Source organism: Daphnia carinata, chromosome 8 (genome assembly GCF_022539665.2).
Source record: "Daphnia carinata strain CSIRO-1 chromosome 8, CSIRO_AGI_Dcar_HiC_V3, whole genome shotgun sequence".
NCBI lineage: Eukaryota > Metazoa > Arthropoda > Branchiopoda > Diplostraca > Daphniidae > Daphnia > Daphnia carinata.
Window position 1 is genome coordinate 5,075,820 of NC_081338.1, and position 27,145 is coordinate 5,102,964.

At 40.1% G+C, this 27,145-nt stretch overlaps 11 protein-coding genes and 4 long non-coding RNA genes across 23 annotated transcripts; 8 read left to right on the forward strand and 7 right to left on the reverse strand.

The window, feature by feature from the left end:
* The first annotated feature begins 18 nt into the window (after positions 1–18).
* LOC130703940 (THO complex subunit 4-like) lies at positions 19–1,450 on the forward strand. Its single transcript, XM_057525406.1, has 4 exons — positions 19–374; positions 540–692; positions 751–864; positions 926–1,450. The coding sequence occupies exons 1-4, from the start codon at positions 192–194 to the stop codon at positions 1,214–1,216; spliced, it is 741 nt and encodes a 246-aa protein (XP_057381389.1). The 5' UTR covers positions 19–191; the 3' UTR covers positions 1,217–1,450.
* LOC130703938 (uncharacterized) lies at positions 1,440–3,016 on the reverse strand. Its single transcript, XM_057525404.2, has 5 exons — positions 2,749–3,016; positions 2,343–2,682; positions 2,206–2,269; positions 1,841–2,150; positions 1,440–1,771 (listed from the first exon to the last, which is right to left on the reverse strand). The coding sequence occupies exons 1-5, from the start codon at positions 2,999–3,001 to the stop codon at positions 1,605–1,607; spliced, it is 1,134 nt and encodes a 377-aa protein (XP_057381387.1). The 5' UTR covers positions 3,002–3,016; the 3' UTR covers positions 1,440–1,604.
* LOC130703944 (uncharacterized) lies at positions 2,907–3,489 on the forward strand. The gene is made up of 3 exons (XR_009004851.1): positions 2,907–3,044; positions 3,147–3,200; positions 3,394–3,489. It is a non-coding gene; the product is annotated as an uncharacterized LOC130703944 (long non-coding RNA).
* Positions 3,490–3,801: 312 nt separating this feature from the next.
* Positions 3,802–7,073, reverse strand: LOC130704191 (uncharacterized). Its single transcript, XM_057525657.2, has 10 exons — positions 6,832–7,073; positions 6,668–6,767; positions 6,390–6,575; positions 6,100–6,326; positions 5,840–6,043; positions 5,672–5,782; positions 5,301–5,600; positions 4,924–5,230; positions 4,646–4,865; positions 3,802–4,579 (listed from the first exon to the last, which is right to left on the reverse strand). Exons 1-10 carry the CDS (start codon positions 7,024–7,026, stop codon positions 3,802–3,804), a joined length of 2,628 nt encoding a protein of 875 aa, XP_057381640.1. The 5' UTR covers positions 7,027–7,073.
* A 591-nt stretch (positions 7,074–7,664) lies between these two features.
* LOC130704280 (dehydrogenase/reductase SDR family protein 7-like) lies at positions 7,665–9,554 on the forward strand. Of its 3 annotated transcripts, none has more exons than XM_057525765.2 (5): positions 7,665–7,797; positions 7,859–7,972; positions 8,345–8,923; positions 8,984–9,068; positions 9,154–9,554. In XM_057525765.2, the coding sequence occupies exons 2-5, from the start codon at positions 7,906–7,908 to the stop codon at positions 9,512–9,514; spliced, it is 1,092 nt and encodes a 363-aa protein (XP_057381748.1). In that variant the 5' UTR covers positions 7,665–7,797; positions 7,859–7,905; the 3' UTR covers positions 9,515–9,554. The 3 variants fall into 3 exon arrangements, with proteins under 3 accessions (XP_057381748.1, XP_057381749.1, XP_057381750.1); XM_057525766.2 differs by having other exon boundaries at positions 7,729–7,797; positions 7,867–7,972; XM_057525767.2 differs by having other exon boundaries at positions 7,786–7,804; positions 7,867–7,972.
* On the reverse strand, positions 9,540–10,448 carry LOC130704073 (transmembrane protein 11, mitochondrial-like). 2 transcript variants are annotated; one of them, XM_057525554.2, is made up of 4 exons: positions 10,309–10,448; positions 10,012–10,232; positions 9,837–9,949; positions 9,540–9,773 (listed from the first exon to the last, which is right to left on the reverse strand). In XM_057525554.2, exons 1-4 carry the CDS (start codon positions 10,341–10,343, stop codon positions 9,600–9,602), a joined length of 543 nt encoding a protein of 180 aa, XP_057381537.1. In that variant the 5' UTR covers positions 10,344–10,448; the 3' UTR covers positions 9,540–9,599. The 2 variants fall into 2 exon arrangements, with proteins under 2 accessions (XP_057381537.1, XP_059352551.1); XM_059496568.1 differs by having other exon boundaries at positions 10,012–10,448.
* A 116-nt stretch (positions 10,449–10,564) lies between these two features.
* Positions 10,565–12,225, forward strand: LOC130704192 (RNA-binding protein with serine-rich domain 1-B-like). The gene is given in 7 exon segments (XM_059496566.1): positions 10,565–10,659; positions 10,768–10,914; positions 10,984–11,119; positions 11,121–11,143; positions 11,209–11,573; positions 11,631–11,766; positions 11,838–12,225. Coding segments are annotated over 7 exon segments (975 nt in total). The 5' UTR covers positions 10,565–10,657; the 3' UTR covers positions 12,004–12,225.
* A 1,589-nt stretch (positions 12,226–13,814) lies between these two features.
* LOC130704257 (extracellular serine/threonine protein CG31145-like) lies at positions 13,815–17,291 on the forward strand. Its single transcript, XM_057525737.2, has 8 exons — positions 13,815–14,176; positions 14,284–14,714; positions 15,352–15,591; positions 15,675–15,799; positions 15,874–15,952; positions 16,022–16,248; positions 16,323–16,493; positions 16,590–17,291. Exons 2-8 carry the CDS (start codon positions 14,374–14,376, stop codon positions 17,081–17,083), a joined length of 1,677 nt encoding a protein of 558 aa, XP_057381720.1. The 5' UTR covers positions 13,815–14,176; positions 14,284–14,373; the 3' UTR covers positions 17,084–17,291.
* Positions 17,292–17,359: 68 nt separating this feature from the next.
* LOC130704258 (decapping and exoribonuclease protein-like) lies at positions 17,360–19,106 on the forward strand. Its single transcript, XM_057525739.2, has 6 exons — positions 17,360–17,546; positions 17,603–18,115; positions 18,174–18,396; positions 18,470–18,548; positions 18,609–18,665; positions 18,728–19,106. The coding sequence occupies exons 1-6, from the start codon at positions 17,432–17,434 to the stop codon at positions 18,941–18,943; spliced, it is 1,203 nt and encodes a 400-aa protein (XP_057381722.1). The 5' UTR covers positions 17,360–17,431; the 3' UTR covers positions 18,944–19,106.
* Positions 19,094–20,367, reverse strand: LOC130704261 (uncharacterized). 2 transcript variants are annotated; one of them, XM_057525743.2, is made up of 5 exons: positions 20,298–20,367; positions 20,142–20,212; positions 19,893–20,012; positions 19,739–19,808; positions 19,094–19,656 (listed from the first exon to the last, which is right to left on the reverse strand). In XM_057525743.2, the coding sequence occupies exons 2-5, from the start codon at positions 20,209–20,211 to the stop codon at positions 19,167–19,169; spliced, it is 750 nt and encodes a 249-aa protein (XP_057381726.1). In that variant the 5' UTR covers position 20,212; positions 20,298–20,367; the 3' UTR covers positions 19,094–19,166. The 2 variants fall into 2 exon arrangements, with proteins under 2 accessions (XP_057381726.1, XP_057381725.1); XM_057525742.2 differs by having other exon boundaries at positions 19,866–20,012.
* A 195-nt stretch (positions 20,368–20,562) lies between these two features.
* Positions 20,563–21,693, reverse strand: LOC130704259 (uncharacterized). The gene has a single exon (XM_057525740.2). The coding sequence runs from the start codon at positions 21,577–21,579 to the stop codon at positions 20,569–20,571; it is 1,011 nt and encodes a 336-aa protein (XP_057381723.1). The 5' UTR covers positions 21,580–21,693; the 3' UTR covers positions 20,563–20,568.
* A 313-nt stretch (positions 21,694–22,006) lies between these two features.
* Positions 22,007–22,970, reverse strand: LOC130704260 (uncharacterized). Of its 2 annotated transcripts, none has more exons than XM_057525741.2 (3): positions 22,314–22,970; positions 22,134–22,243; positions 22,007–22,070 (listed from the first exon to the last, which is right to left on the reverse strand). In XM_057525741.2, exons 1-3 carry the CDS (start codon positions 22,968–22,970, stop codon positions 22,040–22,042), a joined length of 798 nt encoding a protein of 265 aa, XP_057381724.1. In that variant the 3' UTR covers positions 22,007–22,039. The 2 variants fall into 2 exon arrangements, with proteins under 2 accessions (XP_057381724.1, XP_059352550.1); XM_059496567.1 differs by having other exon boundaries at positions 22,134–22,236; positions 22,296–22,970.
* LOC130704262 (uncharacterized) lies at positions 22,353–23,785 on the forward strand. The gene is made up of 3 exons (XR_009421614.1): positions 22,353–22,466; positions 22,559–23,615; positions 23,671–23,785. It is a non-coding gene; the product is annotated as an uncharacterized LOC130704262 (long non-coding RNA).
* Positions 23,786–23,790: 5 nt separating this feature from the next.
* On the forward strand, positions 23,791–24,613 carry LOC130704263 (uncharacterized). Its single transcript, XR_009004892.2, has 3 exons — positions 23,791–23,879; positions 23,938–24,081; positions 24,150–24,613. It is a non-coding gene; the product is annotated as an uncharacterized LOC130704263 (long non-coding RNA).
* Positions 24,614–25,497: 884 nt separating this feature from the next.
* Positions 25,498–27,070, reverse strand: LOC130704292 (uncharacterized). Of its 4 annotated transcripts, none has more exons than XR_009004904.2 (8): positions 26,929–27,070; positions 26,742–26,869; positions 26,598–26,660; positions 26,497–26,541; positions 26,378–26,439; positions 26,022–26,185; positions 25,860–25,969; positions 25,498–25,792 (listed from the first exon to the last, which is right to left on the reverse strand). It is a non-coding gene; the product is annotated as an uncharacterized LOC130704292 (long non-coding RNA). The 4 variants fall into 4 exon arrangements; XR_009004903.2 differs by having other exon boundaries at positions 26,022–26,189; XR_009004905.2 differs by having other exon boundaries at positions 26,378–26,446.
* Positions 27,071–27,145: the final 75 nt, after the last annotated feature.

Consider the following 27,145-nt stretch of genomic DNA (forward strand, 5'->3'; position numbering starts at 1 on the left):
GAAATATACTTCGGGCGCCATTAAGTTTGGGCATAGCCAAAGAGACGGAGCGTGGCGTCATAAAACCTTGTGTTACCGGCTCTGTCACCATCATCCCTTTATTTCGTTCTTACTAAAAGTTTAATACTGTGTTTCTGTTTTTTAATTGGTAGTTCTTAATTTTGCAAGCACACAAAGTTACCGTTAACACAATGGGAGATAAAGTTGATATGAGTTTGGATGATATCATCAAAACTAACCGATCTGCTGGCCGAGGCCGAGGTGGACGCGGCGGTCGAGGTGGCAGTTCCCGTGGAGGCAATCGCAACGCCAGCTCAGGTCCCGTTCGTAATCAACGACAAGGAAATGCTGGCCGTTCTGCACCCTACGCCAAAGTAAACATTTCATTTCTATAAATTTGATTGTATTTTGTTTTCTAAAACATAGATAACCTGATATTCATATTTTCTCCTATTTTACAATGTTAAAGTTCAAAGCTATTTCTTGTTTAGAGATGCTGTATGCTTATGCAAGTTTTCTAACTATATTTGTTTCTGTAGGGTAACCCAGATGGTGACTGGTCTCATGACATGTATGAAGGTGGCCCGAGGAAAACCAATCCTCGACTTGGTGCAGCTCCAACTGCTACTGGCGGTTCTTCTAAGCTAGTTGTTTCAAATTTGGACTTTGGTGTGTCAGATGCAGACATTAAGGTATTGTCGGAACTTCATCCTAGGAATTCAGTTTTTACCTCCTCCTTCACCTATCCAGGAACTTTTTATGGAATTTGGACCATTGAAACATGCTGCTGTCCATTATGACAGATCAGGCCGATCCTTGGGAACGGCAGATGTTGTTTTTGAGCGCCGTCTCGATGCAGTCAAGGTGAGCTTAAATTCTTTTATTTCCAAACAAGAACGTCGTCATTTGTTTTCATCGTTCAAAGGCAATGAAGCAGTACAATGGAGTTCCATTGGATGGTCGATCCATGGTCATTCAAATGGCTACATCCGATTTAAACACAATCGCAAATCGTCTGACTAGCCCTCGGTCAAATACCAACAACGGACAACAAAAGAGGACCGGGGGAGCAGCTCCCAGAGGCCAGAGAGGTGGAGGCCAACGTGGTCAACGAGGAGGTGCCGGTGGGGGACGTCGTGGCAATCCCAAACAGCCTGCCCCGACAGCAGATGAGCTCGATGCCGAATTGGAATCGTACAGGAGCGAGTTGAAATAATGCAATCGTAAAATATTCACCAAATTATTTGATTTCCCCAAGTCTACACGTGGTGGATCAGATGTGTTGTACTACTGACGTCGAACCCTGATCCCAACTTATTCTCTTCCTCCCACATCCACTTTTTCAACAGTGTTTTTTCTTTCGTTTTTTTCATATGAAAATCAATGTTTTGAAAGACGAACATGTCAGGACCTGGTTTTAAGACATTAAAAAATGAAGCTTTCAGCGGAACATGTGTTTTATTTGTAACTCGAAAATGTGTTGAAGGTGACGGGTCTAGTTACCAGCTCATGTAACTAGATCTAGTTACACCAAATTTGTATCGATTTTGACTGTATTGAAATAATCTACACTTTGCAGTCATTTCGTATATTATAGAATGGTTTTATGAGTTGCGTAGTGTACGACGGATCGAACGGCGCAGCTGTTGTGCAACTGCTGCCTCATTCAAGCTATCGATGATGGGAATCGCTGTAGCATGTAAAGGGATCCGTTGCAGAGGAACCGATCCGGCTTCGTTGCTGAATTTGGTTGGTTTAGAGAATTGGAAACCTTTTTTTTTATTGGAAATAAAATTAATATTTAATTTTTATTTAGATTCTGTCAATGGTTTTGACTTACTGTGAAGCAAAATTCCAGCCCGAGGGTGAAGCATAAGATGCATTTCGGCATTGACTTCTTCTACTGTGATGGTTTGATCGGACGTGTGGTCTTGGGATAAATCGGATTCGTTAGAGGGGTTTTCAGCTGGAGGAGCCATACCAGTAGCAGTTGCACCTGATGGTAATTCAAGTTTCAGTGGCCCAGCTACCAGATTTACTTTTAACATTTTTCGTCCGTTAGAAAGAGCCATGGCTTGCACATCACCAGTGCGACGGAGGGTACTAAGGCCGGTCAGACTGCAGAATACGTGAACCGGTGCTACCTCCCACTAAAGTAATACAATTTTTAATAATTTAAAACACTAAAATTAATTCGAAACTTACTTGAGATGATTCCAGGCCTTCGTGATCTCTTCCATTCCTTTCTCCCTGATCACTGGAATTCGATCTGTTTTTTAAGGGGAGGAAAAACCGTCTCCGATTTAAGACGCTGGTAAACAATGTTGATGTATTCACATTACCTCATCGATCGTGCTGCATGAAAACGAGACAGTGTCAAGATTGCTTTTTCTCTCACTGATCGTCTTCGCAGCAACATTGGCATAGGATCAAGTCCCGACATTTTGAAATCAACCACCATACGATCGCAAACTGTCTGTACCAAACCATTGTATGTTTGCAATTGAGGTTGGAGGTTGTTTGCGAAAGATGGATATCTCATCGGGGAGTACATTGACATCATCATCGGCGATGGATACGTAGATGTTAGAGATTTCATCGCTCCACAGCATCCGCATCTTCCCATTGGATCCACACGGGTCCATTCATCGCCCATGTCAGATTCCTCATCGTGTCCATTGTCTAATTTCAGTATAAAACTATTTTTGTGTGTGATTTATATTAACGTATCAATCAAATTTGATTTACCACAAAGGATGTCTTCAAGAAGTTGCTTGGCGTCGACTTGTGAGCCAGGGACCATCAAAGAAGATCGGACTTCTTCAAAATCCGAATGCCAATCAATTGTCCACTCCTTGATGTCATTTGTGACTGCAAATTGTTGCTGATGCTCTGAAGAAAGTACATCAATGGCCATTTTTGCAATAGATTCATCTTGAACATTGCTAGCCACCGAAATGGCGAACAAGAAAGAGAGGATGCTCTGAACGTAAAGAGACATTTCAAACTGAAGTTCCAATTGCTCAGGTACGCCGAATTTAAAGGTGAGCGGAACACACTCGACCTTGAAATTTTGGATTTCGGCCACACAGGTCAATCATCTCTGCTTGGTTTCTATTGACCTGACTTGACCCTCTTTATTCCAGGTGAAATTTCGGGGAATTCCGAAATATATCTGCCAGAATCCCTGAAAAACGAAGGTAAATGGATTCAAAATTTAGAAGCTATGTAAACGAGGAAAGTAGGACTAATATTTAACTTCACTGAGTATGCTACGTATTGCTCTATGGTTAATGCAAATGAAAAGTACTACATTTAAATTATACAGACTATTTTTAATCAGACTATGTGATCGGTTTGTCTAATTTGTTGGTTTTTCTATATTTTATGTAGGGCATCTCTGTTCCCTTTCATCATCCATACGGTCTGTGAAACGCCTTCAGCCAACGACCTCTTCATTGTAGACTGGCCATACGACCTCATGAGACGTACTCGGACTTTTTGGCGCCATCATTCGAGTTCAACAGGTACATGACCACTTTCTAGTTTATATTCAGTGTAGTAAATGCAGATTGTCTGGATTTGTTGACTCTTATCCGAGAAGTCGAGTTCGATGGTCTAATGTGCCCATGGAACCGCATAGAAGTTCGTTAATAGTTTCCAAATACCTGCTTGAATGTTTAGCCACTCGATTATAGGACGAAAATCCCAAGATTTGCAATTAGGAAACATTTTTTATTGCCAAACGTCAATCCGATTAATAATAATATTAATAATAATGAACATTTACATTAAAAATCATTAATAATATTCATGCGAATCGTAATCGCTTTCGATTTCATGATCATTTCGGTGAATGACTGCATTAGACTGGAACCGAATTGCCGGCCCGTTTAGCCACCCCTCGCAAATTAACCGACCTGATCCCATTGCACTGGGAATATGTACACGATAATATTCCCGGCCGACGGGAAATCGAATGTGCATGACGTAATTATTGAAATAACAGACAACATCGAATTCAAATTGCCAGAATGGCTTCTTCAATTGCGGGTATCTCCGTTTCTTTTCTTGGCGATAATCCTCCGAATTGTAGTTGAAAACGAGAGCATACTCGTTGCTGGACAATTGTTCAAGAAGTAAATGGATATTGGTGTGCCAATTGGTCAACGTTTTCTGGCACAATACTCCCCATATTTTGGTGTCACGCGGCCAATTCCACCAGGCACGAGTGATGCCAGTACTAACACCGTAACCGCTACCGAATTCTTGAAACGGCTGCCAGTTGTATGTCGAACTGCCGGAAACTCCAGCCGTTTCGTTGACCCATTTGAATGCTCCTGGTTTTTCACCTCGATTCCTCAAACCGATCCAAGAATCCACGATACTCTGATTGTTGAAAATCGCATAAACTTGTTCTAGGGCTATTCTCATGTTATGTGTAGGTGCGACAGCAAGATGACCACCTTGCTGGATGCAGAAATGCTGAGCTTCATCAGCATCGACAGCTTCTTTTAGTGTGAAACGTTTATAACAAATGCCGTCGTCGATAACGAGTAAATGTGTGAGCCATCCCTCCCTGCAATAATGCCAGATTTGATTAGAAATTGTTTTTAGTTTATGTGAAATGTTAATTAGAGCATACTCGCAATAGTATTGGCGTGCATGATCCGTTTGACTGCTGATTATGAAACTGATATTCGAAGGCAACTCTGGTCGATTACAAATCATTGGCAGACGATCTTGACACGACTTGGTTATGATTCGGTTATGTGTCAAATCGTAAGCCATACATAATTCATCACCTTCTCTATTTTCCGTTCTAACATCCCAGTCATTTGCTTGCAGAATCCACCGATCACTCGCTGCTCATGAATACTCAGTTAGAAATTATGAAAACATATGTAAATAAAAATGAATTACCTTTATTCCAATTCCAGATAGGAGACTGGAGAGGCATGGCTTTATTAAATTGCCGAAAAGGAAGCCATACTAGTCGTAAGGATGCTGATTGAATCCGATAAGTGCCTTCCTGTGAATTCTGGATCCAATCGTCCACCGTTTTCGGCCGCAAAATTTCAGGCTGAAGAGGCCAACCGGCCCAACATTTAGAGACGGCGGATGCAAATGTTGTGACCTCAGTTATTCGATAACAGTTCCCGTCAAGAGCCTTCTCGAAGCCGTGCAAACATTGCGGCTCTTCTTTTCTATTTTTCATCGCATAACATTTCTAGGAAGTAAGATATCATTAAAACGCTTTAAAAATAATCTACTACATTTATTTGTGTATAGGATTGTACCTGGAAACGAATTGGACGCAAGTCGGGAAGTCCGCAGCTCCGTGTGATGATGTCTCCATGGTTATCAACACAGATAGATTCACCGATGAAATTGCCGGACGGTACGGTCTGGCCCAGATATCCAGTCCATGTAATGTTACCGCGATCTTGAGGTAAAGCCATGTTACATGGGCTAATGATATCGAGAAGCAAATCGAAGTTGCCCTTAGGGAGGAAAAGTGAACGACTTTTTGCCCAACGGGAAAGTTCGAAATGCTGTCCGAGTTTCTGGGCCATTTTAAAATCAAACTTGTCGATTTTCTAAACGGTTGAATAATTGAAAAATAATTAAATATTTGTTAACTAAGTACTTTTTGCTAATAGATACCTACTTTGTTTTTTATGTGAATCATAAAGGAGATGAAGTGACCTGTGATCACAGGTGGCTCCGTATGGAATTCGAGTGCGTTTCCAGCTCCTGGAGTGATTTCCTCTTCGACAAACTATGAGTTTGAATGTTCACATCTTATGGTATATAAATTTCATCTAATTTGCAATACCTGCGCCAAAATAATTTTTGCTGCGTCTAACATGTTCAGTAATCGACAGGATGTGCAAGTGGAAACGAGACGAGTGGTCACGGTGTTCCACATAACCAGGTGGAACCCTCGACCAGTAACCACTTGATTTCGGTATGTTGCTTCACAAGTGATGAACCCAATCCAAGGAATGAGATCTTCTTCAGAAGCAAACTTGACCAACTCCTAAACCAGACATTGTCAAATAATGGTCAGTGTGTGTGGTCTGGAAATTCACTTACCTGTGAGAAATTGCGTGCATAACCGCCATTTCGCATCCACCTAATGGTAACAGCTGATTTATCTACATCACTCGTAATCCTGACGTCACATTTCAACTTTAGGGAAGTCGTTTTGGGTGGGAAAATGTTCATGAAACCATCGCGGTTTTGCCCGATGGGCCCCCAATCGATGTCAGCGCCTTCCGTCACCGCCGACACCGATAACATTTGCCCTCTTTGTGGTGAAACTTTTTTGAATTAATCGGACTGATTAGTTTATGTCGTAACACGCTTTTACCCGAAACACTTACATGTGGGTTGACGAATAAGGGATCTCACGTCTGAGATACATATGGCGTTTGCCAAATCTTGACTATGTTTCAACTCGAAGGTTTTCAACGGATTTCGACCTGTTTCGAAACAGTACATTTGTCCGTCAGCAGGGCGAGTTAATTCAGGGAGCAGATTGCCAATAAAACTCAGATCTCTTTCAACATCTGTATCGAGACCAAAAATGGTAAGTGATAGTCATTTGTAATGTTGTATATTGTATGGTTGTATATATGTTGTAATATTGTAGGAGCGTTACATGAATTCTTGATTCCCAACCACTGCAGACGTCCATTACTGAAGCACAAACTAGTCCAGAATGGTTTGCCTTCGTTTATCCGCAATCGTGCCAACTCGTGCTGATTAAAAGAGCTCGTAAGTAATGTGAATCTTATTAGATAGTAAATGGTATCATATACATACCAAATGATCTTCTCCTGGAAGATCTCCTCCAATTTCGACACATCTAGCTCGGCTTGCGTTCCACGAATGTGGGGGCTCGTTGATTCTCTGGTAACAAAAACTATTGCTGGCAGGGCAAATCCAGTTTGTCGCGTTGACAAATGAGGTGAAAAAATAAAAAAACTGTGCACAAACGAACGGCATGAAACGTGCCATTGCTCGGCGAAGCTCAGTTACAAAGTCAGGATGTTTCTGAAGGAACGATGATGTTATATCGAGCTTGAGAAAGCGGTTTTATTATGAAATTGGAAGGAAGAAAAGGCGGAGCTAGACGTTCGCATTGCCGAGTGAATTTTGGACGGTAAATAACGGAACTAATTGCGTTTTTCACGGTTGAATGCCCAAATAGCCTCCGTGTGTCAATCGTGACTGGCAACAACGGGGTTTACCTCTAGAGAAAGTACAAAAATACTGCTTATTTACTATTCACGTAGTTAACCTATATTTACTACCGGTTTAATCCACATTCTTGACTTACAACGTCCAGCATTATGTTGGCAAGACAAAAGAAAGGTGCCAATGATTAATGGATTTTATATTTTGGAATCTGTGAACTGCTAGATCGCAAAGCCTAAAGGCCTGCAACGTTTATGACAAAAAAGATTCAATCCGAATAAAAGATCAGCAAAGCAAAATAACACTACTGCTCCATGCAAAGTAAGTTCAAAATAAACTGTTGTGTACGGAAAGAAAAAAAAAATTAGCGTAGAAGAATCGGATACCTCATTAGCCATGGGATCTGGAAAATGACAGCAATGCCTTTTTGTTTTTACCGCTTCATAACGCCATCTAATGGGATTTTTAATCCATGCGTCTTCCTACACAGCTGATCGTGTTCGGCTGCTTTAAATCAAAATCAACAACACGGTTGGGAATGTTACTCTCTCCAATATTGTACGGTGTGCAGTACTATCACGTTCGTGTCGGGTAAGTTGTCTGTTAAAATATACTTGCAAGAAGAAAATGAGGGATTATTTATCTGTTAAAGTTTTATAGGACTTGCCAAAAGAAAGGCTAATTAATTAACGCCAGATTATGAAACATTTATCTGGGGGAGACTCCTCCGAAACGATTACTACCACTGATGGTACCATCCCCCTAGGTGGGTGTGATTTACTTGCATTATGAAATGAAACAACCATTAGTGGGCCACTGTCTGTTAAAGCCTCATAAATTTCTTATATTGTAGAGCTAGTCAGTGTTTTATTGGCCTAATTACTTTTCTCATGCTGGGTTAAAGCTTTTGTAACCTATTGACCCTATTTCATTAGTCATTGATGCTACGCTGGAGTTTGGTTAAACGAAACGAAAATGAATGTAAAAAGGTTTCTAGCAACCAATATCTATCAAATTTATATTGCTCTTGTAGAATATGTTATTAAGTTAATTCAGCTGTGTAAATTTCAGCTGTTAAAGTTGCCCCACACTGGTATACAGAGTTTAGTTTAATGATTTCTCTATTTCTGAATTTTAGGTTCACTTGAATCACCCAGCAAAACAGGACCTGATGTTCATATCCTTAAACTGCCATTCCAAGGAAATTTCTTATCAAACTGTGTGAAAAAATTGCTCAACTCATTTGCCTGCTTGCTTTTTTTACCACTGACCGTAGTAGGCAGATTGATTGAAGCTTTTTTTGCCTTAAAGCAAAGAATTTCGAAACATGACTCAAGCCTCGAAGGTAAAGTTGTCCTGATCACGGGTGCCAGCTCTGGCCTTGGTGAAGCCCTTGCAAAGTGTTTGTACACAGAAGGATGCAAGTTAATTATCGCATCCAGGCGATACACAGAGCTAGATCGTGTGAAAGAACAGTTACTAGGTTCTGGCTTAAGAAAAGGCACCATCTACCCACCTGTAATTATCCAATTGGATCTGCAAGATTTTGTCAATTTACCGGACAAAGTAAGAACGATACTCGGGGTTTATGGATACATCGATATACTTGTTAACAACGCTGGTGTGAGTTATAGAGGAGAAGTGACCGACACTAGCTTGGAGGTAGATGCCAAAGTCATGAATATCAACTATTTTGGCACAGTTGCGTTAACCAAAGGTGAATACCATCACATACTTTCTTAAAAGGATTACTAAAATATCGTTACCTTTATTCTAGCTCTTCTCCCTTCCATGATTATACGCCAGAGTGGTCATATTGTGATGATTGGATCGCTTCAAGCCAAGCTGGCCATCCCCTTTCGGTGGGTTATTACTTGCAATATTTTTGTTCATTTGTTTATGTAGACGTTATTATTTATTGTTTTAACGAATGAAATGAATTTTCAGATCAGCTTATGCTGCTTCTAAACACGCCCTTCAGGCTTTTAGCGACAGTCTTCGGGCGGAAGTCAGTCACAGAAATATTGATGTTACTGTAGTAAACCCTGGTTATATTCGCACAAGTTTGTCCGTGAACGCGCTGACCGGTCGAGGAGATAAATACGGACAAATGGATGAGACAACAGAATCGGGTGCAGATCCTCTTCATGCTGCATATCAAATTGTCATTGCAATTAAGAGAAAAACCCAAGAATTGATGCTTTGTTCCATCTTTTATCGTTTGGCTGTGTTATTTCGTGCAATACTTCCCAGCGTTTACTTCAAAATGATGGCGCGACGGGCGCTTCGTGCCAAAAAGATACGTTAAATTGTAGTTATGAATCTCAAATACATTCTGATATAATAAGTGTATTGTTCAGTTTGTACATTCGGAAGATTTCTTTAAAACAAGACTATTTAAAGGCAATAAAGTACAGCTTCCAGAGAGTAATGCTAGTAGCTGCAACACATATGGTGCAATGAAGAGTCTTACGTTTGTTATCATCTCTTCGTACAAGAACTATTGGACTGGAAGTAGTTAATCTATTTACTGGCAATTTTGCCAATCTCTTGGTATCCATTTCAACCTAATAGGATTCATGTATTGGTCAGAATCATTGGAAAGCAGGTAACAAACTGTGGGAACTCACCTGATATTTACAGCAAGGATCAAATTGCCAAGAGGCTGTATAAAGTCCTGTACAGAGCAAAGAAAGGAGACCTAATGGAGTGTATATGTATGGACGATTATCACAAAAGATTCCTGAATAAAAATATCCAGATATTACATGTTTTATATAGAGAAGTTATGTTTATATGTTTAACCTGTTATGACTGAACCAAGACCTGCAAGAACTGCAGTTTTGTGAAGGCAATTCCCAACAGCAATCCATCGTGCCGTTTCGTCACCAAGTCGAACAGGTTCAATGACAATTACTGGAACAGAGGCTTCCAATGCTCGTTCCAGTTCTAGCTCGAACCTTTCCTGAGCGTTCTCTCCATCATAGATTTCTCTAATAACGGCTATTTCCGCCGAGTGGGGCCCGCTACCAAGAAAGAAAAGTATCCAGTAATTTTGCGCGATCTCATTAATTTTATAAATTTCCACGCAACGTGTAATACCTGCTCTTTCTCCTGTCTGTGTCTGCCATTTCCATTGCCAGCAGCCCAGTATTGTTTTCAAGTGGTTGCTATACGTGCTGACGGCCTTGCAAGGTTTCGGCAACATCCAAAAACAACAGTTGCCGAAATACAAATACTACAAATTAATTTTTATTTAGTTAGACAGCATTTAAAGCTTGTTAAAAGTTAAGCAATTTTTTTATCTAGTAATCTATCTTTACATTTATAAATTCATTTAATATAAGATTTTAATCTGTATAGACAACGTCGTATTGTTAGCGTCTGTTGTTAGGCTCCTCCCCTCACTACCATCGAGATTTATGATTTTCTTTAAAAACTAACTCCAAAAATGTAAGTAAATCGAAAGTTATCCTGAACATCTTTTAATTATTTTGCTATTTAAAAAATTAAGTTGTACGCCTGATGTTATAACGATTGATTCTATTTAAAACCGTATAGGCCTGACAAGGAAACGGGCGATCGTAAAGACCGGAAAGCCGGCGAAGATTCGAGTAAATCCAAAGATGGTAAAGATAAAAAGGATACCAAAGAATCTGGCAGGAAAAAGGGAAGAGATTCGAGCAGTGACAGTTCATCAAGCAGGAGGTAAATATAAACAATGTTTCTTTGTTTTTGTTTTCGTGAAGACAGGTTTAACAAGCATTTTTTGTGTAGTTCCAGATCATCTAGCAGCAGCAGCAGCAGTAGTTCTAGTTCAAGATCCTCTAGCAGTTCTTCGTCTGACTCAAGATCCTCATCCAGCTCATCTAGCTCATCTGACTCTTCTGGATCATCTCATTCTAGTGGATCGCTTAAAGAAACACCAGAAAAAGAGGTAAAACACCTTTCAAGCCAATGGTAAAGTAATGTGTTTCAATAACATATCATGATTGAAAGCAGAGTGCCATCCACTGACAAGCTGAAAGTTGACGCCAAACCAGAAGATGAGAAAAACAAACTTGATGGAGAAAAGAACATTGACAAAGATAGAAACAAGGAAAACAGACGATCTAGATCCACCTCACCCCGCCGGCGTCGGCGTGATCGTTCCCCTACACCGAAACCACTGCGAATTCATATTGGTCGCCTGACGCGTAACGTCAACAAAGACCACCTTACCGAAATATTTTCCGTCTATGGAAATATCAAAGCCATCGAGTTACCTAACGAGCGTGCCGGTTTGAGTCACCTACACCGCGGCTTTGCTTACATCGAATTCTCAACAGCTGAAGAAGCGGAAAACGCGATGAAACACATGGACGGGGGTAAAAACAAAGCTTTTCAGCCATGAATTTAATGATTCAAATTGGTTTCTTTTCTAGGTCAAATCGATGGACAAGAAATCACAGCCGCTCCTGTCCTGATACCTAAAAATCGTCCACCACCACCTCGACGAAATTCGCCACCCAGAAATCGGCCTGGTCGTTGGGGAATGGGAGGTGGTCGATCCCCACCAAGGTAATTTCTAACTTTCTCTAGCTGACTATTCTGGGAATGCATTTCAGAACAATATCTCAAATTCACAATAGGTTTCGACGACGTTCTCCTCCGCGAAGACGTTCACCACCACGACGTGATAGAGATAGGCGACCGCCACCACCTGCCCGTTCAAGGTCTCGTTCTCGCTCACCTAATCGCCGTTCGGGTGGAAATAATCGCCGCTACAGTCGTTCTTCTTCATCTTCTTCACGCTAAAGGGGATAGACGATCATCTCTTCTTAGCCCCGGAAGATGCACGTCCAGTACATTTTTTTTTTTATCACTCAACCTTGTGCTCGTGATTCATCTTCAGATTTGCCCACGCTGTTGATGGTGCAGTCAATAGCGAACGCCACGTTTTCCGTAATTTCCTGTTTTGAATGGAATCCTGAAAAATGATACAATTACCTGACAATGGAATTTGTCGCTAGTTCGTATCCAACACGTTTTCTTTAATTTCCTGGGAAACTTTTTCTTTTTGCTACCTTTCTACGAAAAAGTTACCCAGCCACAATTGATGTTTCTACCTGAAATTTGTTCAGTAATCTGAGCCGTTTTATTTTCTTTTTCAACGTCTTTGCATGTCAGAAATCGGATAAGACTTTTGAACAAGTCGTTTTTTTGTTGTTGTTGCTAGAAACGCAAGAATCGTGTATCTAACGGCACATGAGAAGCTAGAACACTTTCATTCCGGTTTATACTTGACTGGCATGTGAAAGGAGGAGGGGAGATACGGTTGCTAGGCTTTGCATGCACAAAGAAAGAACAAAAAATTCTGCAAGAGAATTTCTATTAACTGGAATTGTACAATAGGTAACGTTTTTTTTTATTTCTGAAAGTCGTATTTGGTCAAATGTGTTGTTGGCTTCCTACATCCGGTAGGTGTGCCAACAACAAAAAAATATGTTGACACAGCTGCTCCAAATTTATGCCAATCTGTTGAATTCGTTGTATTATCCTCTTACGAGTCGGCGAACTTCAATTTGAGTCCTTTTTTTTTGGTCACAATCTTTTCTACGGCTGAATCAACTCGTACCTCGGGTGCAACCGGTTAAATCGTAACTGCCGCGTGAGGATTGCTTTTTAATGCATTTTTCCAGCTGGGATATGTATGTAGAGTTCTCGTATGTTTTTCTTGACAAATCTATTTCAAACCAAGAATGATTTACAGCCATCAACGACGTCAGTCACTTGGGCATGCACGTTTAGCTTTCTGAGTTTAAAAAAGTTGTGAGAGCGATCAATCTTATTTTCACGGTCGAGTTGGGAAAAACTGGGAAGTTCTCACGATCGTTTCACAAACAACTGTGCTCGGGCTTTTGTTTGTACTTTGTAAACTAACCGTGTAGCAGAAGTGCACACAATAGACCTAGCATATTTACGTGGTCCCGTTAAAGGGGTTCTTGTCCATTGAGAGGAGCCCGTTAATGATGTTATTGATACGGTTTCTCTCTTCCTATATTTGCGGTTACTCTCCTCGCTTTCACGATTGAGTGGACTGTGGGATTGTAGAACATCTTGTTTTAAACGACGAATTTCCCCAATCGTGTTCAGAAAACTGTAGTATCCGAAGAGAAACTTGAATTTTCATAATTAAAAAAATTATGAAGAACAATATCAACAAATAAGTGGGACGTGTTTCGAAAAGATTTCATCTAGGTTTGTTGCCCCAAAACCGAATCCAGTATGTTTATTTACCATAAAATCGTGCTACACGAAACGTTCGCGAACAACGAGAAAAAGAACTAGTCGGAAACTCAGTTACGATATCTCTTTTACATAAATGCAAAAACGTATCTCGTATTGGTTATACTTTTAGCTTCATGTATTTATGGTATTTGAACTAATTTTTGCAATATCCGCGTATGGCATTTACCAACGATTGTTTATTGATCAATTCGTAGTTCACTCCGTCGTCCGCTAGCGAAGGGAGTCGATAGACGTGCATTTGGGGCCGCAGTTTGAAAATAGTTTGCATCGGGGATACTTTTCCCACAGCAGCCGCCATACAAGAAAGTGAGTGTCTGTATTAAAGGCACGTTGCAGATGACGAAGTCGGTCAGTCTCCAGTCGAATGTTTGTGGTGATACTCGTCGTGAAAACGATGATGAACCATTCTTATCAACGTTTTCTTATCTTTTAGTGAAAATATTTTCCTGCAGAAGTAAAGTGGGAGGAATCTGCACAAATTTTTATCCATTCATATAATCTCGAAATGTTGATGTTGTTGTAAAGTTACACGGCTCGTGGTTGAAAATGTTCGTGATCGCACGGGGTACCACCGAAGTTTAAGGTTGATAGTGAAAGTTGTGGTTTTTCAGTGACGACCAAAAAAGAACAAAAAAAAAAGACAGTAAACTCCCAGACTTCCATACTAAATCAGGTTGAGGTAATGCTTTGTGTCCCTCAAGTGAAAGGTTTTTTTTTTTCAATTGTATGTATACACAATACCACAAATTTTAAAATTCTTTTTTTGGGGCATATTATTTTTCACAGATTGTTTCAAAAGGGATGCCAAGGCGATTACAATCGGACGCTTGGCCGCTGATATTACCATCAATAAAAACAACATCACAACTGTAAGTGATGAAGTGGAAAGAAAGAGTGGCCCTTTCCCTGGGCGTGAGTGTCGTCCTTCTCACATCTGTGCTCGTTCTTGATATTCGCTATGCTTCCAGTGGAGGACGAGCAGATCAAACCGATGCGGGATTTATCCTTCCAGCGCTAAGACATGGAACAGCCAGGCAAAAAGAGGGCAGACAATTTCAACGACAATTTCTCGATAAACAACCGGCAGTGAAAGAACCAATTCCTGAAAATCCGGTTTTTCCCTCAAGAACTGCTACTGTTAATAATGAAGAATTAGAACTAGGAGTCGTAGCCAGCAACGCAACGCTCAATGATGACGATCCCGCCGCCCAACACAGGTAACTTTTTTCTCCTTTTTCTCGAAAAAATTCCCAATCTGGAACACAACCAAGGAAAAAAACGAGTTGCATTGTAAGGAAATGGGGTTAACAACTATCACTTCTGTCACCAGTTTTACCGGGAGAAGATCTAGAAAGCTTGCATTATGTTGTACCGATTTTTATTTAGTGGCATTGGATACGACAACGATGGAAACAAAAGATTCGTTTTACAGCTTAAGCACTTCTTCTATTTTTAAAGAAGAAAACAATTGTAATGACCCAGGGCTAATTTAACGACAGAAACTCACTGCGACATTCGATTATAGTCAGCCATGATTGTTTTTTTTTTATGACTATAATTTGTCTTAAGGATGGGTGGACATAGGGGACTTTCTCTTTCGTTTAGATTGAATACATTTTTTTCCATTCCAACTAAATAACCGGACCAGTGGAGGAAAGTACAGCATAATTCTTCTAACAATCGATCATGGCCTCTAGCGAGGCACGTTCCGCAAGTCCCACCTTCTTTTTTTTTTTTCCTGCTAGCGGTTAGAATCGCATGAATAGATTTTTCCTTGCTATTATGTATGATTTTCATGCGGAGTGACCTCGTTTATTACAACACTTTTTAACCAAATGTATTTGTCCTTTTCAGCAACAATGAACAAGGTTCCAAGGTGGATGTGGTCAGGGACCTTTTGAAAGGCAAAAGGTCGCAGTTAAATAATGACGAAACTTACAAGAATTCAGAGGACGATGACAATATGGATCATCTTAAAAGTCAATTCAAAGACCTATTCAAATACATGAGCCCGGCAGAACTTAGTCGGCCCGTTAAAGGTAACCTGCGGGAGTTGGACGTGACCGTCCAGAGGCTACGCAACGTCAGTCTCAGGTAATAAAGATAACGGTTATAAATTGAGGGTTATATCAATAAATAAAAAAACGGTGGTTTTGATGGAACTCTTTGATACAAAGTGATGACGCTACTTCGTGGGAAAAGTTCCACGTTTCCATTTCGAAAGAAGAATTATACCATGAAGATGACCCAATGATTGACGAACTGCTACAAGACATGGCGACTCTCGAATTTTACAACATCAGTAAGTCGCCCCCATCGTAAACCGGTTTGTTTCTCACGAACGATTTCACAAATCATTTATGTTTCTTGATATAGGTCAAAAAGAAGGTGGTACGCAGCTAAAACTAGTCATCGAGTTTCCCCCGGGGGGACTGGCGATGTTGAAACCCATGAGGTGAAGGGTGTTTTTTGCACAGTCAAATGGCATGCATTGTAATAAAATTTTCACGAACTTGTTGTTCAGATTCCCGCGCGAGCAGGAAACACTACCTAATCACTTTTACTTCACTGACTACGAGCGACATAATGCTGAGATTGCTGCCTTCCACCTGGATCGTATTCTGGGCTTCCGGCGAGCTCCGCCCGTTATCGGCCGAATGGTCAATATGACCACCGAACTCTATGCCCTTGCCACTGGGGAACTGCTACGCACTTTCTTTATTTCTCCTGCACAAAACCTTTGTTTCCATGGTAAATAACCACAGCCTCGTTTTTGCTGTGACTTGAATTTTGATCCACGCTTTCTTTTCTATTTTACAACGTAGGCAAATGCAGCTATTACTGTGATACTGGCCACGCCATATGCGGTAATCCCGACCAGATGGAAGCATCTTTGGCCGCCTTCTTGCCTGATAAAGAGTTTGTGCCAAGGAAAACCTGGCGCCATCCGTGGCGGCGATCCTACCACAAACGAAAAAAAGCCCAATGGGAGGAAGGTACCGTTTAATAAAAGAAAACTTTTACAACCTACTGTAATTGCCGTATTTTAAATCCTTTTGTTATCATTTCTTTCCTCAAAAAAACAAAAGCAGATGATCAATACTGTGAACAGGTCCGGCAACTTCCACCATATAACGAAGGTCGTCGGTTGCTCGACTTAATCGATTTGGCCATCTTCGATTTCCTGTCGGGCAATATGGATCGCCATCATTATGAAACACTCAGTTTATTTGGCAATCAGACGTTTCCAATCCATTTGGATCAAGGGCGGGCTTTCGGTCGACCGAAACACGATGAAATGTCCATTTTGGCGCCACTATACCAATGTTGCCTTGTGCGGCGAACTACTCTCGCCACTCTTCTTCGTTTCCATCACGGGCCGTTTCGACTCAGTTATCTCATGCGGAAGTCGTTAGCTCGCGATCCGCTCGATCCGATTCTAGCTGCGGGACATTTTGATGCTATGGACCGCCGCGTCGCCATTACACTACGTGTCATTCGCCATTGTTTGAGCAGGATTAAAGCTGATCAAGTTCTTGTCGGCCTGGCCGATTGGAAAGAGAAAATCAGCCAAACTGGCAGTTAGTAAATAAGTATACTGATTTTTCGTTTTTAAATCGCTCGTCTTCTCCAAAACTTTGACAAGATGTTCATACTATAAAAACCTGTTTATTGACTAGATGACGGAAATTCGATTTGATATTATACTAATATGATTCAGATTATTTTGTGGGTTTATTCGATGTCAAGCGTTAATATTGTGAAAAAAAAGAATACAGCTCACGTATTTTCTACGAGTAAAACGAAAAGAAAATACGAAAAATTTTGTTTTAAAACTTGGCAACGTTGCTCCCGCTGGAGTGTTTTTTGTTTTTTACGTTAAGCAATCGAGCGGCATGCATCACATGTGATCGTTCAAATTGGTAAAACTAAAATGAAGCGCCAATACCAGGATGTGAGAACCGGATCTACACGTGATCCAAGATACCGAAAAGGCCACGAAAGATCTGGAAAAGTTTTAAGCTTACATGACATCGAAGAGTTTAACGGTACCAAAATATTCCTCTTACGTTTCTTATAAGTTAAATTTGTACTTTCTCCCTAGGGAATTTCCCCGAGTTTACGAGGCCGAAAAACGTGGGTTCGTTTTCGTTAGATGTCTGTAGAAATTATCAAAACGACTACTCAGAACTCAGATATCTGTGTATGCCTCCAGAAACTTCTAATTCTGGTAGCTGTAAAGTTAGATTTGACTTGCGAAAAGGTGTTTCTACAGTTATTGAAAAAGATGAGGAATCCATTCGACAAAAAATGCTGGATGACTTGCTGATGTTTATCCTTCAAGAAAGAAAGGCAGAGCATCCTAGCATTGTTAATTGTAATTATCCTCTCAAGCCTTTGCTTGTGGAATTTGTCTGTTATCGTGGGCTTCTTACTATGCTCATTGCTACTCCGTACGAAAGCCAAGAGAATTGGACAATACTTGCAACGAGGTTCCAAAATTGTATTTACCTGTGGCACCTGAAGGATAGGCAAAAGAGAAATGGATTTAATTCAAATCCCAAACAGCAGGAAATGTCAATTTGGGGATTTAAGTTTGAGCAATACCTCTGTGCCAGTATGTATAACAGATGCCTTAAAAAATCAGTTTCCAAACATAATATTTACTTAAACAGGTTCCTCAGAAGCAAGCCCCAACCCTGAGGAACAGCTCAACACTAATGCTGAATTTTGCTGCGTGCTCAAAACAAGAATTGGCGGTCATCCTCTTCTTTATGGGGCTGAAGTTGACGCGGTGACAAAAGGATCGCAACCACCTTTTGCAGATCTCCAGAACTTTGTTGAACTTAAGACAAACAGACATATCAGCAATGAAAGACAACATGCCTCATTCAAACGGTATATGTGAACTAAGATTGAAGCGAAAGTATTTCGTCCGCCTTATTATTTATCTAATACATTTTCATCTTAGATTCAAGTCCATGAAGTGGTGGGCCCAATCGTTTATTGTAGGTATCCCCAAAATCGTAGTTGGATACCGAGATGATGATGTACAGTATTTCCCAATGCATTTGCTTAACAATTTGGCTAATGCTTTTTTATTAAATTAGGGAATAGTATCGCAACTGGAAACTATGGATGTTGATCATCTTCGAAAGCAATCTAATGTTGGTTAAATAGATTGAACTATCTTACAACTGTCTAAAAAGCTATTTCTTTCGTTTTATAGGACTGGTGGAAATCTAATATTTGCATGAATTTCTGTCTGCAATTCTTAAAGTTCGTAAAGGAATGCATACCAAAAGAATCGAACCCAAATGCTCATTTTATTTTCGAGTTCGATGCGATGTCGCGAGTCATCTCTTTTCGCAATGAAGCTGGTGAAGCGAGTAGTAGAAATCTGCTTCCTTCATGGTATGTCCAATCCATGGAGAGTCATGTTTAGTTAGAGTTTCACTAACGAAGAAAGAAAAATTCATCATTCCTTTGGTATTAAATGTTGTGTTGACGTCGTAATGAGTTTAAACAGAATTCAAACCCAGAAAATTCGCCTATCTTCGTCGTGCAATGTTCCAGGCATAATAAAGTATAACTGTGTTTTAAAATAATTTATTAAAGTATATTTAAAAACATTTTACAATGATAAAAACTGCTCTGCAGGATCCTATTTAGACAAACAGATCTGCCAATTGGCGCTGTATTCGACTGGAAATATCTGTATCGTTGTGGAGAGTCGGAGGTTTAGAGCGCTGTTTAAAAGTTGATTTTCTAGGTGTATGCAGGAATTTGCACGTACGGCGATAAGTCTCATAGAGACTTCCGGGATTTTTCGATTGGGTCATGGACAGTATGGCTGGTGACATTTTTTCGATTTTAGGGCTTTCACTGTCCGTGAATGGACTGTCCATTATCGAATCGCCTAACGCCAACGATTTGGAACGACGCTTGGGTCTTCCAATGGGCGCCGGTTTCAGAACAAGAAGCTTCCTTTGGAGACTCTCCACCCTTTCCAGCTCCGCTCGTGTTTTTATTAATTCTATAATCAAATCTTTCTCCTTCTTTTTTAGTGCCTCAATTTTAGGTCCGTGCATTGTATGCTGGGTTTGCAGCACTGGAATACGAGATTTTCCTGTACGCACAAGTGCCGGTGAATTGGATCTAAACATTGCGACACACAAGGATTAATTTTGGGGTACTACTGTTTAACTTTGTGATACACAATAGTTTTTAATGCGTTTACTTATTTGGCTTCCTAGATGCGTCTCCTGTGAGAACTGGAACTGGCAAGCAGGTTTTACCCGACTTTCCTCCTACATAAAGAAGTAAGATATTATAGCAGTCGAAATAAGAATAATTGGGTGTCACACTTGTTCTGGGCTTAATTGGGAAAATACCGGCATCGTGGCAAGGCTTGTGTCTGTTCCTGCTTGCCTTCGATGGATGGATTGGTGCTACTCCTGATGCTTTCTTTTCCTGATTTACCTTTAGGGGCGGCCATGTCGCCGCTGGAAGTTCTAGTACAACCAAAATATTGAACGAGCAAACAAGGAAAAAATGTATTCGATAAACGGATTTTCTAGCAGCAAGAAAATAACAAAATCTGACAAGAAGAATATTTAACCATGAAGGAATGTGGTTATTACCTGTATGTTCTATAGGGTGCTTTCTCAAAAATCTGGTCACAGGTGTTTTCACGGGGTTTACCTGTGCCATTCTAAAAACCAAACAAATTTTGGTATGAATTGCATAACCATCTACAAAGATAAGTAGGATAAATAGGTTTGAAGCCAATTACTTACATTTTTTAGAATAAAATTTATTGTTTTTTAAACCCTTTCGACTACTTGCTTCGGCGGGCGAGTGCTGACCTGTTGAATGAAGTTGTCAACAGCCTTTTATACCTCCTGCGCTGCAAATTTTTTCGGGAAAGTCATCAAGGGGTTCTTCGTAATCTTATACCCTTAAGGTAAGATATTGTGTATCGTCGCATTAGCGGCGGGAAATGGAACAAATGATAAAGAGAAATGAAATCATTTATATTTCACAATGGTAAAACATTAGCAATGCATTTTAATTTTTCATTCTGTATTTTGATCTATTTACATTAACTGTATTATGTATTTTCTTTTTTTTAATAATTTTAGTTGGAACAAGGGTCGAGTTTGGATTGGTCATTGGCTTAATTCTGAGAAGTTTAGAATTATACCAGGCAACCTCGTAAGCATTAAATCCTTCCCAATCGACAGCGACATTCCATTCAAGCGACCAAGGGTTGTATTTGGAATCAAAACGAACCATGCCATAGTCTTCTAGTGATTTAATTATTTTGATTCGATTTCGAAATTCGTCTAATCCACCTTGTTCGGGAAGATGCACTTCCACTGACAGCTGCCTCACAACATCCATCATACCCGATGATATAATTTGAGGTAAGACTATCCATTCTGAATGTTCAATATCCATTTTTAGATAGTCTATATATCTGCCCTCGTGTTTAAGTAGGTTGTAGTAAATTGATTCGAGTGATTTCATCGTCCAATTCATATTTGGATCTTTGTTCCATCGTTCATCACGGTCGCCTAGCCCCAAGTTGTAAAAGTGAATTTTAGGGCTATGATCATGATCTCCCATATTCATCGATGGGTCGAAAGAAAATACTCGGCATCCCATTTGTTCCATGGCTTCGTCGAACGTCCAATCGTTGCTGATTCCGAAAGAGTAGACCAAACATTCCTTGTATAGTTCTGGTCTGATGAGTGGATCCATACAAATGGCTTTCTGTCCATCGACGCCATCTGGATGAGCATGTCCTCCAACGTCATGAGTAAGTCGACAAGATGTGCTGTTGGTCCACTCTACATACTCTATCATTTGCTCTACAGTCAAATCTTCCACTTGTGTGACACTCCAGTCTATAGGTTGATGACATTTATGTCGCACCACAGAAGGTCTTGTTGGTGAAGTCCCTGCAACTTCACTGGCTTTGATTAAATAGAAAACTAGACCAATCATCCCCAACATGCTGGCTGCTGTCCGAATTGCGAGCTGTTTCCTCAGCTCTACTTCCCTTTTACGACCCATTTACTCGTCGATCATCACAAAGGTAAATCAAAATTGCAAGTTTTTCCAAATTGTCCCTTCCGTTGTCGACTCACTCACTTAGGATAGATAACTAAAGACTGCCTTGCTGGCAAACTCTATTCTACTCTTCGGCGTCTATCTTTTTAAATCCATCGCCCTTGAAATTTTATTGGGGGTTTCTTCCTTGCGGCGTATGGTACTCTCCAAGAACTGATAACACGCCTCTTTCTACCCATCATCCAAAGATGCCCTTTCGGCTATTACGCCATGACAGGGGTTATTTACTTGCAGCTGCAAGATTGGTTATTCGAACGAGATTACCTGTCAGTTTTGACGAATCCAAGCAATTCCTGTGTCAGCTTTTTTCGATGTTACCGCTTACAGGACAAAACGAAGTTTAAAAAGAAATGTGGATACGTCGGTAAACTTTTAAAAAATCATTTATTTCGACGAACACTGATTAACTTTTAGAAAGCAGGTTGCTGTTGTACCTGCAATTGTAAAAATGTGAAAGTAGTGTACCCATGATGTTTTTTGAATGGGATTTGCTTTACCAGGAAATGTCGTAATCCAGATATCCTTCGTATCCCAATGATTGGAGCCAATCGTGTGATGAAGGAATACCGTTGGAAGCAAAGCGAACCATTCCCAGCTCTTCTATAGCCTGTATACAATGTGGTAATTTAAATTTGAAGAAAACAAGTGTGCATCATTACAGCTTTCTTCTTTTTAACCTGTAAAACTTCCACCATGTCACGGAAATCTTCGATTGTTCCTTCGGGCTCTATGTGAACCTCCAAGGCCAACTGGCGAATGCTCGCGAGCATTCCCGTTTGTAAAATGTCTGGAACAACTCGCAAATTTCCATCCTCCAGATCATACTTGAGGTAACTGATGGGCATGCGTCCATGCACTGGTTCCAACATTTTGTAGAGTTTCTTTAAAGGCATAACTGTCCAATTTTGCACTGAAATTTCAGTTTTGAAGCCCAATCCGTAGTTGTAAACGTGAATTTTATCAGATCGGTTATACCTAAGCCCTGCCATAGGATCGAATGCATATACTTGACATCCATAGCGGGCCATTTCTTCGTCAAACGTCCATTCGTGATTGACGCCGAATGAGTAAACAAGACAGTTCCCCGGCTCCAGACCGACATCCGGATCTAAACACACAGATTTCCTGCCGTCGACATTGCCACCGAAATCGCGTTCTAATTTGCAGCTGGATGCATTATTAGTCCATTGGATGTATTTTAGCATTTCGTGATGTTTCAAAGTTGCAACGTCAGTGTCGTTCCAATCCATTGTTGGTGACCGTGACAAGTAAAGGATGAAGCAACCGAAACTAGCGACGAATGCCCAACAGAACACAAAAGACACGGTTTTCATTGTTGATTTGACTGTTTTAATGATTAAAGCTCATTGTGATAAAACACAATCACTTTTAAGTATCGTCAAGTGGCAAGGAAAACTGAAAAACCCCAACCTCATGAGCCTTCTCTTTGCGGGCGTCAGCTTTTGAAGAGACTCACGTCTAAGTAGCCAAAAGGCATTACCTGTCAGTTTGATGGATTACTTTCATCATTGAAGACAATCCCATTTTTCCCAAATCCCAACGGCAATGAGACGACTGATGAATAATGAAAAACAGGCGCTGTGCAGTGGATGTTGGATCGCATGTTTCTTCTATTTACCGGTAGAGGGCGAAGCGGTAGAATCTAATCGATCGTCATTTGTTCACCCTTCTTCACCCCGTAGCACATGTGCTAGACATTTTCGTGGAAAACCAAGTAGGTGATTATACGATCTTTAGTCTTCGTCTGGTTAGTGACGTAAAGTACTACTACGTAAAGTGATGTGAAACAAAACTATTCATTTGTTACGTCTAATTTAGGCACAATAGTTCGATGATATGCATTTGGAATGGAGGGCTATGTGGCTACATACAAATTACTAATTAATACCGGTTAATCGCTGTTGTGAAAAAAAAAGCAAATCCGTGCTTGAGAAAAGGTTGAGGGACAACCTACAGAAGTAAGCAAGTTTTGTAACTATCTTTGTATTCATAAGTTTATGTTGTGTTCTCTAGTATACCCGTTTGGATGACAACCTCGGGTTGGATGACTGTGTTCCCGTGGCATACGAAGCGATGTCGTTGCTTGACGCCCTCGCCGTATTCTTAAGTAGAACATGTTGAATCTGAACATGTTGGAGAAACTGTTATGAATGTCAATGAACAATGCAATATTTTCCACACTTTTGGAAAAATGTGTCTTTCGTTGAAGCAGTCAATATATTGTATGTATACCTTTATGATATCTATTGTATCCTGCTGAAATTTAACTTTTACCTTCAGTGGAAGCCGGATGGGGTGGAACCGTATGCAAAACGGCCGACGCTCGCTTGGAGCCGTTCCTGCTGAGAGTCCTTTAACCGTTGTTTCCATAGGACAGGGTCCTCTTCGGCGAACACGTAGTGCTCATACAAGGCGTCCTCTTACGTACGTTTGCGAGATAATAATATTATGAATGTTCTGTTTGATATTTACACCATATTTTATTTCCAAAGAACTCCAAATGCTTCTCTACTGGGACCTCGGGGTGCAACTTCGCCTAGTTTGCGTTCCAGTGGTGATAGCTGCAGTTCAGCTGATTCCACTAGGTTGTTGGTTAAACCAACCCTTTAGCTAATCTCCCTCAAGAATTTGATTAGAAAATATCGGAAGCATAACGTTGATTCGGTGAGGCATTAGGACGAAGGTAAACGTCGATAGAAAAAATCCATAAAAACTGAAAAAGTCACGTATTTCAAGAGGCAGAAAAGACCATCTTATAAGAGGTATTGTTTCTGACTTGATTTCTTTTACAAATGTGGTGTAGGCTATTTTCCATTTTTGGTAGCCGAAGAGATTTGACACAATTTGTCAATGTTTTTAACTTTTTTAAATGTATGTTTTGGTAATGGGGATACTTTAAGCATGTCCTTCGCTATGTATTTGTAATTCTAATCAGATTTTTTAATACCATGTGCATTGGAGCAATAAACATGTTCAACAACAAGCTGCTCGAGTTTTCTGCAGCGGTACTTTAAGCATGAAGTATACCAAAGAATCAGCCTATTCTGAAATTCAGATAACGTAAACATATCTAAACTCTTACCATCACTGAATGTTGGCTATGCCAGAAGATTCACTTTCATAGGAACTCCATTGGCAGTAACGAGCCTGGTTTCCCGCATCACCACACAGCCACATGGAGTGTGGTGGGGGTACTTGCCAGAGATTCAAGCCATACAATGTCAAGTTCCCAGGGCAGCTGAGGCGGGTTCGCTAGACCACCACGCGGCCACTTGAAGTGGGGTATGTAGGCAGGCATCCGAGAGATACACTGTCAAGTTTCCAAGCCATCGGCCGTCCGTTGAGCCATGAGTGGCTCATGAATCCTCAAAACGTCTCTTCAAGAATATTTAAAGTGTTTGAACGGATTTTACAATATGACGAAGTTCCAAAGTATTATAGTATATCAGCCGTAGCTCAGTGGTAGAGCGACGGCATGGTAAGTAGAAGGTTCAAGGTTCAACTCCCACATCGAAAACGTGCAGTTTTTGACAATTTTATTGCTATTTTATGAAAAATCACGAATTTTGGCCAAAAAGGGGAAATCCCTGCCAAAAAAAATTTTGGAAAAAAAAATTCCACCCCAAAAAAATTTTTGGAAAAAAAAACCGGCCGAAAAAATTTTTGGAAAAAAAAATTCCACCCGAGAAAAATATTTTGGAAAAAATCCCCGGGAAAAATTAAAATATTTTTTATATAAATTTTATCCATTAAACAACAAAAATAATAAATGATTATTTTCAAAAGTGTTTATTGACGATTCATTTAAAAAACAAACATGAAAAAATCAGAAAGCAGCTGAAACATTTACAATTATCCAAAATTAACTTTTCCTCGTCAAATTAACATTACATATTGAACATAATATTGAACAATTCGCAAATGCTTGATGGTGCCTTTAACACGTCAGCTCAGCTACCTCCACCGGATAAAACAGCCTAAGCACAGGAACAAACAACCAGAATAACTGTTAGAAAAACCAAATTAACCATACATCATAATTTATCATCTGTCAATTTCCTAAACGATGGCAATGAAGCAATTTTCTCCCCTACAAGTTGGAACAGAGCGTAATACAAAATCGCCTGGTGAAACTCTGTGGATGAAAATACAACAATTAAAACAAACTGTAGACGTCAAATTTAAGCAGAAACTGCACTCACTTTAACACTGCAACCTGCATTATAAGCCCTGATGCAGGAAAACTAGTACCGACAGTGCATCTGATAAACGCGTATTTTTTCGCCACCGCTGTTGCTGACAAGAACGCCATCTAAAAATTTCATACAGTAATAGATTTAAATTAATAACCAAAGATTAGTTACCAAGTAGGATTCTTCTGCACCAAATAACTGATTTTCAGCAATTTACACCATGAAAAACACCAAGGAAGAATCTTTTGAAGACGCCATGCTAATAAGCCACTGATTGGTCACCTATTCGCCGATAGCTAACCAAGCAAACAGCAAATAAAATGCCCAACTCTAGGCTACCTTTACAGACAATTAAATCAAGAATTCAAATGTATATTCTCACAATACATTATTCATTTATACTCCCATCGTACCTTAAAGAGTTAACCCATGACAGATTAGTAATTCAATTGTCAGATGTTGTACCACAACACAACATTTGAATAATTAATAAAGGTGAAAAAATGTTATAACATAACACTACTCACCTCAGTAATTTGCCTGAACAAACCCACTGGATAATGAAAGTAGCTTCATCTTTGAACAAATTCTGCCAACTTGAAATAAGTTAACAAATTATTCCAAAACAAAGGAAAATGGAAGTTACCTCCCCTTAATATAATTGCTATTGCACCAAATTTGTTCAGATAGCCTGTATCAAATAAATCACAAGTTAACAGATTAACCCACTGCTAAGTCATAGATTACCTGTTGCAGGTAGAAGGCTCAGCTTTAACAATAGAAGGCTGCTCCACAATAAATTAGTACATTCTGAAAATCAAAACCACAGAGGAAAATTTGCCATAAATTATGTAAAACCAACACCATTAGTAGATTAATGTAAAATAGTACCAACACATTACGAAGTCATAAACGATGTTCCATCCACCAGGTTAGTTCAGCTCCACGGGTATGAGAATAAGCCATGAAATAATACTGTTTAACGTCGACGTCCGCCTTCCCAATTTTCATCTTAATATCTGAATAAGCCATCCACACACATAACTAAACCACATGTGAAAGAAAGAATTTAACAAACCTGGTGAAATTTCAGAGAGACTAACCCTAACCATATTTTAAGTTAACAAAAGAGCACATATGTTTAACAAACTAAACACCCACATTAGAATGCGGATGATAATTAGCCATAATCTAACAACAATACTTCCACAACGCTACCGACGACGTTCTGAATTCAAAAGGTAGAGAACGGTGGTAGTCCTTATATAAGCTCTCTTTGAATGCCTGATAGGAGG

Bases quoted from the DNA above. Each gene is read 5' to 3' on its own strand.
- LOC130704257 (XM_057525737.2), top strand. From the start codon at position 14,374: ATGAAGTGGAAAGAAAGAGTGGCCCTTTCCCTGGGCGTGAGTGTCGTC. The intron at 15,592-15,674 runs GTAATAAAGATA...TTTGATACAAAG, and splicing joins CTACGCAACGTCAGTCTCAG to TGATGACGCTACTTCGTGGG. The intron at 16,249-16,322 runs GTAAATAACCAC...TTTACAACGTAG, and splicing joins ACAAAACCTTTGTTTCCATG to GCAAATGCAGCTATTACTGT.
- LOC130704260 (XM_059496567.1), bottom strand. From the start codon at position 22,970: ATGAAAACCGTGTCTTTTGTGTTCTGTTGGGCATTCGTCGCTAGTTTC. The intron at 22,237-22,295 runs GTAATGATGCAC...TACAGGCTATAG, and splicing joins AGGTTAAAAAGAAGAAAGCT to AAGAGCTGGGAATGGTTCGC. The intron at 22,071-22,133 runs GTAAAGCAAATC...TTACAATTGCAG, and splicing joins CTGGATTACGACATTTCCTG to GTACAACAGCAACCTGCTTT.
- LOC130704191 (XM_057525657.2), bottom strand. From the start codon at position 7,026: ATGGCACGTTTCATGCCGTTCGTTTGTGCACAGTTTTTTTATTTTTTC. The intron at 6,768-6,831 runs GTATGTATATGA...TCTTTTAATCAG, and splicing joins TTCCAGGAGAAGATCATTTG to CACGAGTTGGCACGATTGCG. The intron at 6,576-6,667 runs GTAACGCTCCTA...GTCTCGATACAG, and splicing joins GTTGGGAATCAAGAATTCAT to ATGTTGAAAGAGATCTGAGT.
- LOC130703938 (XM_057525404.2), bottom strand. From the start codon at position 3,001: ATGTCTCTTTACGTTCAGAGCATCCTCTCTTTCTTGTTCGCCATTTCG. The intron at 2,270-2,342 runs GTAATGTGAATA...CTTAAAAAACAG, and splicing joins CATGCAGCACGATCGATGAG to ATCGAATTCCAGTGATCAGG. The intron at 1,772-1,840 runs GTAAGTCAAAAC...ATAAAAAAAAAG, and splicing joins GGCTGGAATTTTGCTTCACA to GTTTCCAATTCTCTAAACCA.
- LOC130704261 (XM_057525742.2), bottom strand. From the start codon at position 20,211: ATGGCACAGGTAAACCCCGTGAAAACACCTGTGACCAGATTTTTGAGA. The intron at 20,013-20,141 runs GTAATAACCACA...TGGTTGTACTAG, and splicing joins GCACCCTATAGAACATACAG to AACTTCCAGCGGCGACATGG. The intron at 19,657-19,738 runs GTAAACGCATTA...CGCAATGTTTAG, and splicing joins GCATCTAGGAAGCCAAATAA to ATCCAATTCACCGGCACTTG.
- LOC130704258 (XM_057525739.2), top strand. From the start codon at position 17,432: ATGAAGCGCCAATACCAGGATGTGAGAACCGGATCTACACGTGATCCA. The intron at 18,397-18,469 runs GTATATGTGAAC...TTTTCATCTTAG, and splicing joins CAACATGCCTCATTCAAACG to ATTCAAGTCCATGAAGTGGT. The intron at 18,549-18,608 runs GTACAGTATTTC...TTATTAAATTAG, and splicing joins TTGGATACCGAGATGATGAT to GGAATAGTATCGCAACTGGA.
- LOC130703940 (XM_057525406.1), top strand. From the start codon at position 192: ATGGGAGATAAAGTTGATATGAGTTTGGATGATATCATCAAAACTAAC. The intron at 375-539 runs GTAAACATTTCA...TTGTTTCTGTAG, and splicing joins GTTCTGCACCCTACGCCAAA to GGTAACCCAGATGGTGACTG. The intron at 693-750 runs GTATTGTCGGAA...TCACCTATCCAG, and splicing joins TGTCAGATGCAGACATTAAG to GAACTTTTTATGGAATTTGG.
- LOC130704259 (XM_057525740.2), bottom strand. From the start codon at position 21,579: ATGGGTCGTAAAAGGGAAGTAGAGCTGAGGAAACAGCTCGCAATTCGG.
- LOC130704073 (XM_059496568.1), bottom strand. From the start codon at position 10,414: ATGTTGCCGAAACCTTGCAAGGCCGTCAGCACGTATAGCAACCACTTG. The intron at 9,950-10,011 runs GTTAAACATATA...ATTTTTATTCAG, and splicing joins TCTTGGTTCAGTCATAACAG to GAATCTTTTGTGATAATCGT. The intron at 9,774-9,836 runs GTGAGTTCCCAC...GAATCCTATTAG, and splicing joins ATCCTTGCTGTAAATATCAG to GTTGAAATGGATACCAAGAG.
- LOC130704280 (XM_057525765.2), top strand. From the start codon at position 7,906: ATGAAACATTTATCTGGGGGAGACTCCTCCGAAACGATTACTACCACT. The intron at 7,973-8,344 runs GTGGGTGTGATT...TCTGAATTTTAG, and splicing joins TGATGGTACCATCCCCCTAG to GTTCACTTGAATCACCCAGC. The intron at 9,069-9,153 runs GTGGGTTATTAC...ATGAATTTTCAG, and splicing joins AAGCTGGCCATCCCCTTTCG to ATCAGCTTATGCTGCTTCTA.